The 14642-nt window shown below is 55.9% G+C and overlaps 1 protein-coding gene across 3 annotated transcripts in view; it reads right to left on the minus strand.

Moving 5' to 3' along the window:
• Nucleotides 1-14642, minus strand: part of NTRK3 (neurotrophic receptor tyrosine kinase 3) — a 213996-nt gene that overhangs the window by 88128 nt on the left and 111226 nt on the right. For all 3 annotated transcript variants that reach the window (XM_036355835.1, XM_036355837.1, XM_036355836.1), the window contains exon 12: nucleotides 8442-8630. In XM_036355835.1, coding sequence (XP_036211728.1) covers nucleotides 8442-8630 — 189 coding nt within the window. The remainder of the gene's footprint in view (nucleotides 1-8441; nucleotides 8631-14642) is intronic.

A 14642-nucleotide genomic window follows, 5' to 3' on the forward strand; every position in this document is an offset into this window, starting at 1 on the left:
AGGAGTTGTCCCGATAGTGGCAGAAATAGTGTTGTCAAGACAAGGACGATCGTGTACATGCCACTTACACAGCTGACAGAGCCCTTCACCTTCCCGAGCCACCTCCTCTCAAAAACTGCGGCTGTGGCGGCCCATTTCCTAAGCTCCAGTTGAACGAGGGTGGCTGTCTGGCCCACAGCCACACAGCCGCTGAGCTGGCGGGCTGGGACCACCCGCACCCATTTCACTTTCTTTCCTAAGAAGGCCCAGCTCCCCTCAGCTGGAGCCAGACCCTGCAACTCCATTCCTTCTCCAAAGACGGGGGTGTCGCCCCTCCACACAATGGCTTGGAGACAGCATCTCGCATCCTGAAGGGTGCGTTTCTCCTTCGGAACAGCTCCCTGAGGTTCCAGCTTAAGTGGCAGATCTGCCTGGAGACGAGGAACGCAGGGGAGAATTGGCCGTGAGCAGCATCTCCGGGTCGGGGTTCAGGAAGTGTGAGAGGCACCTGGAAGTGCTTCTGGGCAGCGGACAACAGACAGACCCTGATCCATCCCCATGAAGGCACCGAGAGCTCTCCCAGAAAGCCTGAAGACTGTCACCACCCTGCGTTTGGCATTTCCATGGCACACAGCCACTCCCAGGGGCTTGGGAAGACATGTGACAGTGCGGGTGCCAAGTAGGTGTGCGTGCCGTGTGGGCACTGTCGGATGGGAACGTCTGCCGGGGAGACAAACCCAGAACCCCCAATCCTAGAATAGCCCGCATGTGGTCCCCTGAACAGCGGTGTCCGGAGATGCTGCAGAGGCACCTCAGAAGCCAGGCACAAGAAATCGGGGACATGCTGCAGACACGAGTCCCCTCTTGCAAATTTCAATGACCTTTGCCAGGAGAGGCTCTCAGAATCCCACAGTAAAAGACTTATTCAACCCAGCTTTCCCCAAACATATCTGGCCGTGGAACATTATTTTTGAGAAACACCTACGAACCACCCTCAGAGCACAGTGAAGGAATCCTGCGCTAGAGCAGCTGGGGGAGCCTGGAGAACAGCTGGACGCTGGGCTTCTTGGCTAAGAGGTGGGTGGCGCTTGGGTCCAAGCGCTGTTGACCGTTAATACAGCACGTTGCGAACAAGAACCTCCCAGCCTCCTGGGCGCACCTCCCATCAGGGTGTGACATGTGCTCATCCACAGGAAATGGAAGTGACGACCATTTTCCCCTGGAAAAGGGCTTCTGCAACGAGAATACTAATAGGGACCGACACTGACAAAGCCCCCTGCCGTCTCCAAGGATGGGGGCGTCTTTTTTCCTGTTTCCTGCCTTGTAGCCTCGGCCCACAAAATAGGAACCCCTCCCCTTGGAGACCTGGGCGCTCCCAGCCCTTCCCTCGCCCTGTGTTCTAGGCTCCTCCCCCTGAGAGCCGCGTGGTTTCTCTGATGGGTGAGGCGGGCAAAGCCCGTCACCTTACCATCCTATTTCCCTTCTGGGCAGGGCTAACGCCGACAAGGGGAACCCCCCTGGCATGTGTGATATTCCAGGGAGCCCCTGGGCTTTTCATCTGCAAAAGCTGAGGCAGACCATGGTCCTCCCTCCCTGCAACTGGATAGACAACATCTGCTCTGCAGACCCAACTCCTGTCTGTGCTCACCAAGTTCAAGACTGGGGGAGGCATCCAGGAGCCCATTTTGGCTTTAAGTCCAAGCAAACTTCTTTAAAATATATATATATATATTGATTTCAGGGAAGAAGAGAGATAGAAACATCAATGATGAGAGAGAATCATTGATCAGCTGCCTCCTGCACGCCCCCTACTGGGGATGGAGCCCGCAACCGGTGCATGTGCCCTGACCGGGAATCGAACTGCAACCTTCCAGTTCCTAGGTTGACGCTGAACCACTGAACCACGCTGGCTGGGCCAAGCAAACTTACTAGAGCCTAGCAATAAAGCCCCCCGGTGATTCCCATCGGCCCCCTGTGTGTATTTCTCGGCCGGTTCAGAATGATCCCCCTTAAAACACAGGCTGGATGCCCGGGTGCAGCTGAAGGAGAGAGGAGGGAGGTATCTCTGGGAAACCCTGAGCTGGAGCAGATCTTGAGGAGTGAATGTTCCTACTCTTTGAAGACAAGACGGAGGCCACAATGAGCCACGATGAGCAGTCCTGCTTCTAGGGCTCTGGGCAGGACACGCAGGACCCTCCCACACTTCCTTTCCGCCATCGGGTGCCACCTCCCCTGGATTCATGATCCACCCGGAAATGACATCACTCCGGGCTGGCTGGGGACCCCATCGCTTTTCACCTCCTCCACCAAGAAGCCCACACGTATCCCTGAAGAACGCCTTTAAGCCAATCACTGTGAATTTACAGTGAGCGTGATTCTACCTGATGACTGAATTAGCATGACTGCACGCAGCGAACTCTGAGCGTGTGGCTATGGCAGGAAGCACAGAGCAGGTGAGGTCACGGTGTCCAATGGGAAGGCAGGCTGCTTGGCTCAGGGAGACGGACATGAGTCAGCCGCCTTTGGACTAGCTGGTTACAGCTCCAAAGTGCGTGCTCAAGGATGAATAGCGTTTTCGGATAATTTGGGGGAAATGGCATCATTTGTTTTTTTCTTCCTGGGAAAGGGAAAACAATGACAAAATGCCATACTCTGATGATGCCTCGATCGGGGGCTGGGAAGTCAGCGTAGAAGGTCATCTCTAGGGGCTGCAACCCTCAGGACTAGCTCAGGCACACGGGCCCAGGACTCACTGCCCCGGTTCTAAGACATCCATCCTTGCACCGTCGGCTCTTTCTGGACAAAAGGAAAGTGGGGATGTGTCTACGTCATCCTTTCCCCCTTGGCTCACCCAGTGTAGCATCACGGGGTGCTCAGGGGTCTGCTACCCTTCTAACTGGATCTAAAAACAGCACTGAAGCGACACCTCAGGGGAGCCAGCCGAGTTTATGTTCATGGGAATGTTGCACGAGAGACTGCCTAGCCAGCAAGGCCTGGAGATACCCAACCTGTGAAGAAGGCTAAGGCAAACCATCACCGTTACCTTCACCAGGATTCGACCTACAGGCCCCCTGATGGGGACGGCAAGATCCAAGCAGCAGGACGAAGGACGGGGTGCATTAGACCCGCCCACCCCCACCTCGGTCCTATGCACTCCGCGTCACATGAACCAAGCCTGTCCTAACTCCACTGACAGAGCAAACAGCCGCCCGCGAGGCCAGCCCCCTCTCTGCAGCTACACTCTCAGAGGGGGAGCTCCCAGCCCGGCCTGCCCCCAGTTCCCTTCCTCCCGCCAGGCAAGGCCCCCAGGACTCCTGCGGAGAAACACCTAGAAAAGTTCACCCGGCAGCAGCGGCAGCAGGGCCCAGCCGCCGAGACGAAGAGCCCATTTTCTATATTTCATCTGCAAGTCCATTATGCTAAACTAAGTGGCTGGGAATAAACACCCATCATTACCCCGCAGTCAGCGATATTTGTTAGCAGAGACGATGACAGAAATCTATATCATGCCGATGCGCTATTAATGCTGCATTACGCACAAAAGGCTGCGTTCCCACCACAGCTGGGGACTGGCCGTGGCAGCAGCTCTTCCAGAAAAGGCAGCTCCGTGGCCAACCAGGCCAGGGAGGAGGGGACAGCCACTGGCTCCCTTCAGGAGGAGTCCCAGTCCCAGGGAAGGGGCACAGCCCACGGACCGAGCAGTTCTGCTGGGGATCTCTGCGTGAGTCCTGGCCTTGCAGGCGGGTGTGTTAGGGGACGCATCCCGCACCTGTCCTGGGGAAAGAGGGTGAAGCCAGGCCCTCAAGCAGCTGCAATAGAGCCGGAGGAGTAAGGGACACGCAAGAGCCACTCACTGGTTGGAATGAGCGTAAGTCAGGTTTGGGAGACAAGACGCACACACATCTGAGATGTGACTCAAAGTCATTCAAGAGGAGAGCATGCCTCTACCCTGCGGCGCGGGTTCCCGGGAGGGAGTCGTCGCCGCCTGGGCATGGGCCCAGGAAGAGGCTGGCTGTGAGCCAGGTGTGGGATGGAGCAGAGGGCGTAGAGAGGAAGGAAAGGGTGTGGGCTCTGCAGGCCGGGAAGAGGGGCTGGAGGGGGGCTTGGAGATCTGGAAAGAAGCAACGGTGACTCATCAGCAGACGTCAAACTCCCTGAGCGCACCAGGGAGCAGAGGGTCACCCCTTATATCTCGGACATCAGCTGCGGTGGGCAGTGAGCCCCTCGCGGCAGGGACCACACATTTCCTGTTACCTATTGTTTTCGGAGCCTAAAGAAGGCCGGACACAAGCCCTTCGTATTTATTGACTAGATGAAAGGGAGAGAAACCAGCACAGTTGGGGTGACTCAGAGAGAAGAGACTCAAAGGGATGCGGTCACGTTTCACAAAGAGATCAAGGATGGAGCGCTTGTGGGTTCCTGGGGGGATGGAACGAGAACGGGGCTGCAGGACCAGGAACTTGGAGAGGTTAGTGGTGAGCAGGAGGCAGAGGGTACCTGGAGGGGAGGGGACGGAGTGTGGGCGGGCAGGATGGGGAGAGGTCCCTGTCTGCAGGCACTTGAAGAAGGGGAGGGATCAGACGGAGGCAGAGGCTGAGATGGCTGAGCCTGGGAAGGCGGAGGCAGACAACCTGTGAGTGCAGGCGGGAGTCCTGACTTGGGGACAGGGAGGAAGAGAAGGAGAAGACGGGTTAGCTCCCAGAGGGCCTCTGCTCTCTCATGGAGAGGCAAAGCTGTCTTCTGAGATCGGGGATTTTGGAAAAGGAGATGAACAGAGAACCTCAAGACCAAGGAGCCTTCCCAGGGGCCTGGGGAAGGGCTGAAGCATGACTGCTGACAGCAGCCTACGTTCCAGCCCCGCACCACACAGCTATGGCAGCCCCAGGGCGGCCACAAGGCGGACAAAGGTAGCCATGGGCCCAATGTTGCTACACACACCTCGGAATTCTCCCCAGTGACTCATCTAGACCGCCCTGGGAGACTCATTCCGTAGGATCTGTCCCCAAACTGGCTGTGTGACAAGGAGAGATGGATCCATTTCCAGATGCTTCTGAGAACCAGGGGCTTTAAATAAACAGTGAGGGGGCTCGCTGGCCTTGGATTCTGGGTACGTGCCCCGATAGGAGCACCTTCGCTCGGCCCTCAGAGGCCCTGGGAAGGCTGGATACACGGAGAAGAGACAGTGTCAAACGCAGAGCCCTTGCTGGGACGTGGGCGAGGGGACCAGGCATCTGATAAGGGAGTGTACGAGGCGATCTCTCAATACCCTGGCAGCCCTGACATGCTATGAAAAATGCTGCGGCCCCGACTGAGAACAGATAGGCAGTGAGGCGCCAGCAGAGGAGCAGCAGCCCAACCAGGGAGGTCCCACCACCGTGATAAACACACGTGCAGGGAATGGAAAGCGCTCTGGTGCTAAATCCATCCCCGGGGGCGTGAGGAAGTGAGGCCTCAAGTCAGGCAGCTCTATGTCCTTGCGATTTCTTCCCACATTACACTGTTTTTTGCTGTTTTTTAGTGAGATAAAATTGATATTGTGGCACTATATTAGTATCAGGTACACATGTAACAATTCGGTATTTGTTTACCCTACAAAGGAGTCACCACAGTAAGCTGAGTTACCAACTGTCCCCCTTTACCCATGTCAGCCAAACCCCAAGCCCGTCCCCCTGTAAACACCAATCATAATAGATGGGGAAGGGATCCGACAAGAGAGCCCGGGGACCCCAGAGGGACCTGCAATACAGGCACCTCCCCACCCTTAGTCCCATTTCCTGCGTCCCCTGGCCTAACTGCGCGGCGGAGATGCCCTCTGCGTACTCATCGCCAAGGCGCGTGCGGCTTCATCATCTATGACAGCGTCTCATCGCAGACGGCGCGGTGTCTCGCAGTCACTTCCCTGGACGGATGGGGCCTCTGACATTAGAGGCCTGTGCACCTCGGGGAGGGAGGGCAGTGCCCCCAGCCCACCCGAGGCAGCCCGGCCACGCGGAGGGAGGAGCAGCCACACCGCTGGCATGGCATTGCGCAGGGTCTGTCGTTGCCGCACATTTTCTGAAAACCAGTAAGGGCCGTCCGCTGTCTACTGACGGGACAAACGCGCCGCCTCCCTGGAAAGAGCCCTTTCCCTGATGGCAGGGGTCTGACAACCGGGAGCCGCCTCCCGTGTTTCCAGGAGGTACTGCTTGTTCCCTGTCCCCTCAGGTCTGCCAGCACCTGCTGCCCCGGTCGCCACGGCCCATCCTTCACACAAGGCCTGTCGGGTCCTGGAGGGCCACTGGCATCCCACACCCGAAGGCCTTCCTCCCACGGGTGCTTCCGCGAAAACCCTTGCCTGGGTGCAGGGGCCTGACATCACAGGACACGCAGATCCCACGCTCCCCCCGGGGTCTCCACTGTCACTGAGACTTCTTTCCCACGAGCCAGATGCACCCTGCTGGGCCACTGTGCCGACAGCCAGGTATCGGGCACTCACACGAGCACAGACTTGACCCAGAGGAGAGCCCAGAGCGTCCCCGGAAGGACACAGTCCATCCTCGGCACCCCTGAGTCTGTGCCATGCTCCCTAAAATGCATGTGTAACCCCAAGCCAACATTGGCAGCACTGTCACGGTCATTCACAAACATGCGAGGAGGAGGGGGGAGTAAATGTTTAACTCACCCCACACACACAAACCCAGCTGAGACCAAATAAACCTTCTTGTGTGTGTCCCACAAGCAGAGTCGAAGTGCTGGCTATGTCCCTAAGAGCAGGAAGCCGGGTGCCTTACGGAGCGAATAGGGGTGTTAGGTAGGACTCCTGCGTTAGGGAAGCTCCGTTCAGGCGCGCGTCAGTGCTGTTGACCCTGAGGGCAATGTTAGTGACGCAACAGTACCTGTTAAATAAGAAGTCTTCGAGCGGAAGCATGCACGAAGCAGGCTGGGTCCTGGCCAGCCGAGGGCTCTGTGGTGGCCAGGGGCTGGCAGGAACCTGACCCCGCATTTCCTCGAGGAGCAATGGCTCCGCGGGCCTAAGGCAGTGTTCACGGGCCTTTATAGAACATAACTACTGCGAATAATGAGAATCAAGTGCGGCCTCAACACAGCAACGCCTGCATCTCTCTCCCAATGCCAATGCCACTCTAGAAAACGCAACGACGTCAACCGAGACGGGGTGCCCGTGGTACGACCACAGAAGGCCTTCCTCGGGCCACACCCGGGGCCGGCCAGGGCGAACCTGACCTGAGGCAAGAGAGCAGCAGTGCCCTGTGCACTGAGCGCCCGCCTCTGCATCTGGATCACGGTCTTTCCTCCCCTGCCCGGAACCCAGGTCCTTCCTCTAACCACGCTGACAGGGGCTCCGACAAACCCCGATGCTGGAGGACACCCACGGGGGAACGATAGCCCCGTCCTGACTCAAGCCCAGTCCTCCCACCTGTGATGCTCTCACTGAAGTCAGAAGAGCAGAAGCAGAGCCGGCGGGGAAGCCAAGTGCCCGCTCTGCTGTAAGACGGACAGGGGAGCAGCGACAGCTCTGAGAGCTACAAAGAGTGGGGCCCAACAGAGAGCTTGGACGGAGGAACGAGAACAGGCACCCCCTAGGCCGGCCCTAGCACCAGGTGAGATTGACAGCCAACGGCAGAGGCCTGGGGGCAGAGCAGGAGAGCCCACAGCCCACCAGAACCTCAGTTTTCCTGTCCTACCAGGAGGCCTTACCCTGGCCCATCTCTGTCCCTTCCAGCTCTGAGGCAGTCTCCAGGGCCTCTGTGCTCCCTTGGGAAGTGGCTGACATTGGGGGGTAGGAGCGCAGGAGAGGAGGGTGCACTGCAGTTGCTGGGTGGACTGAACCGGGGAACCCGGCCAGGGGAACAGCTGCTGGCTGAACGGCCAAGCCAGAGGCCCCGAGAGCGGGAGAGGCTCCAGCAGAAATACAGAGTAAGGAGCTGGGACCAACAGAGGGGAGAGGCCAGGATGGAGCAGGGGCCTGAGCCCTGACCTGAGTGAGACCCTGCAGGGGCGTAGGGACGTGGGCGTCCTAACACCGTGGCCATGGGACCCTCAGGGAGTGGGCACTGCGGGCACTGGAGGGGCAGCTGTCAAGATGTCCCCATTCAAATGGTGCTCGGCGCCCTTCACTCCCTCCCTCCCATGGAGGCTGGGGTGGCGTCTGCCCACCTCAGGGGCTGAAGGCAGGGCAGAGTCTGGGCACAGGACAGGTCTACGGAGAAGCCCGGACCATCTGCACCCCCTGCCTCACTGGAAGCACTTTCCTGTGGGGCTGGGTCCTGCCTCCAACTGCTCCAGGGGCTCTGCCTGTGGCGTCCTCCGGCCCAGGCTACTCTTCAGGTTTTGAGACAAACAGGGAGGGTCTCTTAGAGAGGGGGAGGTGAGGAGGTAGCAGGTCACCCCAGAAGGTTCCAGAACCCCAGCCTCATGGCCTATTGCCCCCCCCAGAAGGGACAGCATTGCACCCCAGTACTCACATGTGTCGGGGTTGTGGCAGTTGTGCCCCTGACGGAAGTACTGGGGGTTCTCGATGACCGGGATGCGGGTCATGCCGATGACCACCGTGTCGGGCCCGGCGTCCAGCGACGAGGGCGTGGTGATGCCATGGTTGATGTGGTGCAGCGGGCTGGCCGAGTCCTCCTCCCCGCTGATGACAGCCACGGGACCTGCACGCGGAGAGACCAGGGCTGGTGAGGCCAGGGGGCCAGGGCCCAGCCTTGCCCACACGCCCGCTCACTATTTTTGCTCCCGTGTTTGCCAAAGGCGCAAAACCCACGGGAAGGACATCCCCAGATGCCGGGATTCTGCATTCAGAGGACCAACTCTACTTCTCCTTCATGAGAGAAAAATCCGCCGCATCGCACCAGAGAATAAACCAGTGAACCGAAATGACTACAACGTAAATTATGTTCACTTTCCCCAAACCAAAATTAGTTTGAAATAATAAGTTTCTTTGCTTATGTAGCAACAGTAGGATTAAAAAGAAAAAAGTCCTAGCAGCAGTTTGCACGCTGCCCTTTCTCCCTTTAGGAACTTGAAGAACTGCCCGGGCCGGGTCCCACCCCAAAGGGTCTGAGTCCAGGGGTCTGGGCTGCAGCCGGGCGTTTGGATTAAAGGCTCTCCTGTGAGTGCCCTGCACACCTGAGATCTAGGACCTCGGCGAGGGCCTTGGGGCTGAGCGCCTCTGCCGCGTGCCCCCCCGTGCCTAAGGAGTAGGACAACTTGCATTGGACCCTGCCACCCACGGTGCCCAGCCCGTGGGGAGACAAGCCCGGTGTGCGCCTGGGTCTAGTCGGAACCAGCTTGCACGGGTGACAGTAATTAGGCTCCATCACCATTACCCACAGGCACGTGGGCCCCTGTCCCGCTCTTGCAGGATGCACACTCCCTGATGGCTTCAGAGAACACCGCGTGCGTCTCCATCACCCCAACGCCGCCCTTTTCTGACCCCAGGAGAATCCCAGGAGGTAAGGCTATTTACAAACACGGGCTGACAAAGACATTGAATGCGGGGCTCAATCATGGCGGGGTGGAGCCATGCCTCTGTCTGCCGGTGCGACTGTCCCATAGATACAAGTAAAAGCCCCGTAAAGTGAATTAGCTGCGACTCCGCGGCTTCGTGCCACCGGCGTGTTAAATGGCTGCTCTGCAAGACACATGGTCCCAAGACAAAGCGCCTGCTGGGATGCGGTTTGGCGGCTGGAACAATATTTCCGCTGCGGAGCCCATTACATCGCCCTCAAGGTGATGAGGGGAAGGCTCCTCATCAAGCGCGAGGTGAGGAGCCAATGAGGCAGAACTAAATGGGAGACGGCGACATGCACAGGGGACCCAGAATCCCCCCCCCCCCCCCCCCCCCCCCGCCGGCACAGGCAGGCTGATTCCAAGCCCTGACAAACGCCTGGCCGGGAAGGTGGCACCAAGCAGTGGCCCACACACTCGCAGTAATCGCTCGCTTTGCACAAAGAGGCCCGTTTCCGCAAACACCTTGTAAACTTTCTGGAAAACGTCACAGGGATTTCCAGTTGAACACAGACAGCTGAGCACCGGTCTTTGCCTTCCCTCTTCAATCTGAAGAAATTAAGCAAATATTTGTGCACAAACAGAAGGAAGAGGAGAGACAGGAGGAAATAAGATACTTCAGTAGCATTTTAGAAGATAAGAAATCGAAGGAGAAAGCTTGACAGAGGAGGGAGCTACTGAAGACTGGGCCAGCGGGACTGCACGAGGAATGTATACAGGAAGCCAGATCTGCTGTGGAAGGCCAGTGTCTGGAGGGATAGGGTGCCCAGAAGTCCGGGGCGAGGCTCAGGCTGCAACAAGTCTCCCCGGCCATCACCTCGCCCCGTCCCACCAGAGCCAGCAGTTCAGTCCCACAGAAATTGAACCTGAACGGCTCAGAGGACGGGTGGGGTACAGCATGAAGCTGCACCCCTTCTTCCTGCTTCTGGAACAACAGAAACCAGGAATAACACTGCCCGCCCACCCGCCCGCCCACGCCCATCTCGCCTCACACCGCCCCGGCAGGAGGTTAGAGAACCCTGTCTGGAGAAACAATGACTCAAAAAAGACAGACAGCGAGTTATCGACATTTAAGGGGGTCTCACAATGAAATCAAGCTTATTTTTTAAAATATATTTTCATTGATTTCAGAGAGGATGGGAAAGGGAGAGAGAGAAACATCAATGATGAGAGAGAATGATGGATCAGCTGCCTCCTGCAAGTCTCCCACTGGGGATCAAGCCCACAACCCAGGCATGTACCTGGACTGGGAATCAAACAGGTTCATAGGTCAATGCTCAACCACTGAGCCACACTGTGCCTTAGTGGGGCTGGAGAGTTGACTAGCCCCACCCGTGCGCCCAAAGCAAGATCTCATTCACTTTCTGGTGCCCGGTGCCTAAGTCTGAATAAACAGCTCAGGCCCAGCAGACACGGCAGCAGAGCGTCGGCATGGCAGAGCCTGGGGAGCTGGAGGGAACGGGCAGTGCAGGCAGCAGGAGGCTTTCCACAACAGCACTAACATCCTCGGGGAGGTAAATGAAGGCACTGCCCCAGAAGACAAGATGGCCCTGAAAACATGAACAATTAGAGTGTAAGAAAGTCCTTGGGCCCGGCCGGCGTGGCTCAGTGGCTGAGCATCGACCTATGACCCAGGAGGTCATGGTTTGATTCCCGGTCAGGCAGGGCACATGCCCGGGTTGTGGGCTTGATCCCCAGTAGGGGGCATCCAGGAGGCAGCCAATCTATGACTCTCTCTCATTACTGATGTTTCTATCTCCTTTTCCCTTCCTCTCTGAAATCAATAAAGAAAATTTTTAAAAAAGAAAGAAAGAGTCCTTGGGATGTACGGTCATCACACTTTGAAAGTCAAAGAAGAGTAGGAGATAAAGTCTAGGAAATGTTCCGAAAAGCCAAACAAAAAGGAAAGAGATGGTAAATAGGAAAGAAAAGATAAGAAAATTAAAGTCTCTATCCAAAGATCCAACATCTGATTGAAAGAGAGAGAGAGGGAGACAGAGAAAAGAGGTAAAGGAGAAAAAAGTCATTAAAAATTTGAGAATGGGGAGAGGAGTGGGTGAGTCACCTCATTAGACTCACCGGATGGATGACAGATGACTCAGCATTTCCTCCTCCTCCCAGGGCCGCTGACCGTTCTGCTCGATTCAACTAAATACACGTCACAGAGACCACTGCCCATCAGCCTGCCCTCGTGCCCAGGCCCTTACCCTCACTTCTGTTCCTTCCATAACCACAGGCCTTAATATAAAGGTCAACAAAGCATACCCAGCCCCAATCCCCTCAAAGGATGGGCCAGGAGACGCTGCTTGCCTGTGGCAGAGCCCTCACCAGGGCTGTGCTGGGCCCAGCAGGGCATTGAACACCCTCGACACCAGCATTGACATCCCCTCTCAGGCCCATCAATTGTAATAAATGTACCATCGGAGGGGGGGGTGTTGGTAATGGGGGAGGCTGTCCATATGTGGGGGCAGGGCATATATGGGAGCTCTCTGTACCTTCCATTCAGTATTGCTGGGGCCCTAAAACTGCTCTAAAAAGCAAAACCTATAAGAAATGTATGGGGTATAAAGGCAGTGTCCCCACCTACCAGGCAACACTTCCAAATGCCCTTGAGGTGACAGAGCTGCCCAGGTGGAGAGCCACGGGGAGACTCCAGCGTCCACCCTGGGACCAAGTCCCCTTTCCCCTCTGGCCAGGTCAGGTCAGCTGCCTCTGGGGAAAGAAAACCCAGAGACTGGCAGCCCCTCGGAGAGAGGAAGCAAGTCTCCTCTCACTTTAACAAGCGCAGAGAAGAACGTGCTAAGGTATGAAGAAGGGACAGTAATAAAGGGAGAGCCCCCAGGGGAGTTCTCCTACTTTCCTGATGCCGCGGGGGCTGGGGCAGCGCAGGAGGAGTCAGGCTCGCTGAGCGCTGAGCGCTGGGCCCACGGGCTGTCTAGGGCTGTGATGGGCCTCTCCGCGGTCACTACCCGTCCCTAATCACACACTTACTTCGTTAGGCAGCACTAAGGAACAGAAAGAAAGAGAAATAGGCTACAGCCCTCCTGGTGACGTCAAGCTTCTGCGAGAGGCCCCTGAGGAAGACAGGGCCGCTCGCTCGGACACATCACATGACTCTCTTGCCACACTGGTGCCTTTTTGCCTCTCTCAGACCGCTGGTCTAGTTCTTCCAACCAGACCACAATAGAACCACTGGCTAATTAGAGGAATTTTTATATATTTTTTAATTGACTTCAGAGAGGCAGGGAGAGGGAGAGAGAGAAACATCCATGATGAGAGAGAATCATAGATCAGCTGCCTCCTGCACACCCCCTCCTGGGGATTGAGCTCACAACCTGGGCATGTGCCCTGATGGGGAATCAAACACTCAAACCCTGGGCCGCACCGCCCGGGCTAAAAAAATGCAGCTACCATGTGGCCCATCGATTCCACTTCTGAGAATATATCCAAAGGAAACAACACTATGTCAAAGAGACAGCTGTACCCCTACGAACTACTATGGTCCATATTGTAACTCTCCAAGTTACAGTGCCCAAGACAAGGAAGCAGCCCCAGTGTCCACTGACAGGAGAGTAGAGAAGTTGTGATCATTCGTGAGCACAGACACATGGGATATTATTCAGCCACAAGGAGGAGGAAGTCCTGCCATTTGGGAAAGCGCGGCTGGACTCTGAGGACACTGTGCTAAGTGAAAGGAGTCCGACAGAGAAAAGACAAATACTGTATGACCCCACTTACATGTGGAATCTTAAAAAAGAAAAAGAAAAGGAAAAACAAGCTCATAGATGCAGACAACAGAATGTTGGTTGCCAAGGGTGGTGGAGGGGGCAAATGGGTGAATAGGGTCAAAAGGTACAGACTTCCAGTTATACAGTAAACAAGTCCTGGGATGTAACGTACAGCATGGTGACTGTTGTTAACGCCGTATTGCATACCTGAGAGTTGCTAAGAGAATAAATCTCAGAAGTTCTCATCCAAAAAATAAAATCTGTAACCATGTGATGCGATAAACGCTAACTAGACTTACTGTGGTGATCATTTTGCAATATATACAAGCATCGAGTCATTATGTTACACACCTGAAACTAGTATATGTCAATTACATATCATTTAAAAAAAAAACCCCAGTGTGTGATCTGCCGTATTCTCGTTTTCCTGTCTTGGCAACTGAGGAAGCATGAGGCAGCCTCCAGTTCACCTCAGTCCCCAAGTGAGGGTAACAGAGCTGAGATCTCCAGCCAACACCTGGTGCACATGTGGCGTAGGTGGGCTCCATTGTTTGCAGTCACTAAGATTGGAAGGGGCACTGGTTGTTACCACAGCATACCCTAGCTCATGCTGACTAACAGGAATGTGGCCATCTCACACGTGACACTGGCACTGTAATCCTTTCCTTCAGATGGTATGCATGTTCCATAGCACCTCCAACAAATCTTTGCAGAAGTGCCTTATGCACAGGATACGAGGCCTCATCATCCTCAAGGAGGTGATTGATTTGAAAATGCCTCCTTCCCAACTCTCTGTCCCAAAGTTGAGCTCTGATCAAATCTAGTTCCATACGGAACTCCCCCCCACACACACACACATCTGACTTAGGAAGTGAAGAAAAACAACCCAGAATGAGGCTTTGTAATGTGTCAGAATGAAACAAACAAGCCAACCTTCGAATTTAGAAGATGATGTTTCTAAAACCTCACACTTTTCCTACTGAAAAAAATCAAATATTGGCGTGTCCCTGGTGGGCGAGAGCGTGGCATCAACAGACTGGGAGCAGGAACTCATAAACCGGAAACGAGTGAGAGCATGGCACAACACACACAATTAAAACCCAGCCGTGCTCAGAGAGGGATCCCACTCACCGTCTCCTACAAGGAGCCGAGTCCTCACCGGCAAACGGAAGAAAATTAATTTCTTAATTTTTATTGGCACACGTGGGACAGGGGCCAAGTGAGCCCGGGCTGTGCCCAAGAGCACACCTGGGGACCAGGCACCAGCCCTCCGCGCCTGGGCCCGCCCCTCTCCGCCTGCTCTGGCTCCCGGCCAGATGTCGCCACTCTGATCCCCAGGGCGCGCCGGGCCGACGGGCTGCCCAACAAGGCATGCCCTCTTCACTTCTCTGCTTCTCTCCCTGAATCATTTCCCCAAAGAGGAGCTTT

Source organism: Myotis myotis, unplaced genomic scaffold (assembly GCF_014108235.1).
Source record: "Myotis myotis isolate mMyoMyo1 unplaced genomic scaffold, mMyoMyo1.p scaffold_m19_p_23, whole genome shotgun sequence".
Lineage (NCBI taxonomy): Eukaryota > Metazoa > Chordata > Mammalia > Chiroptera > Vespertilionidae > Myotis > Myotis myotis.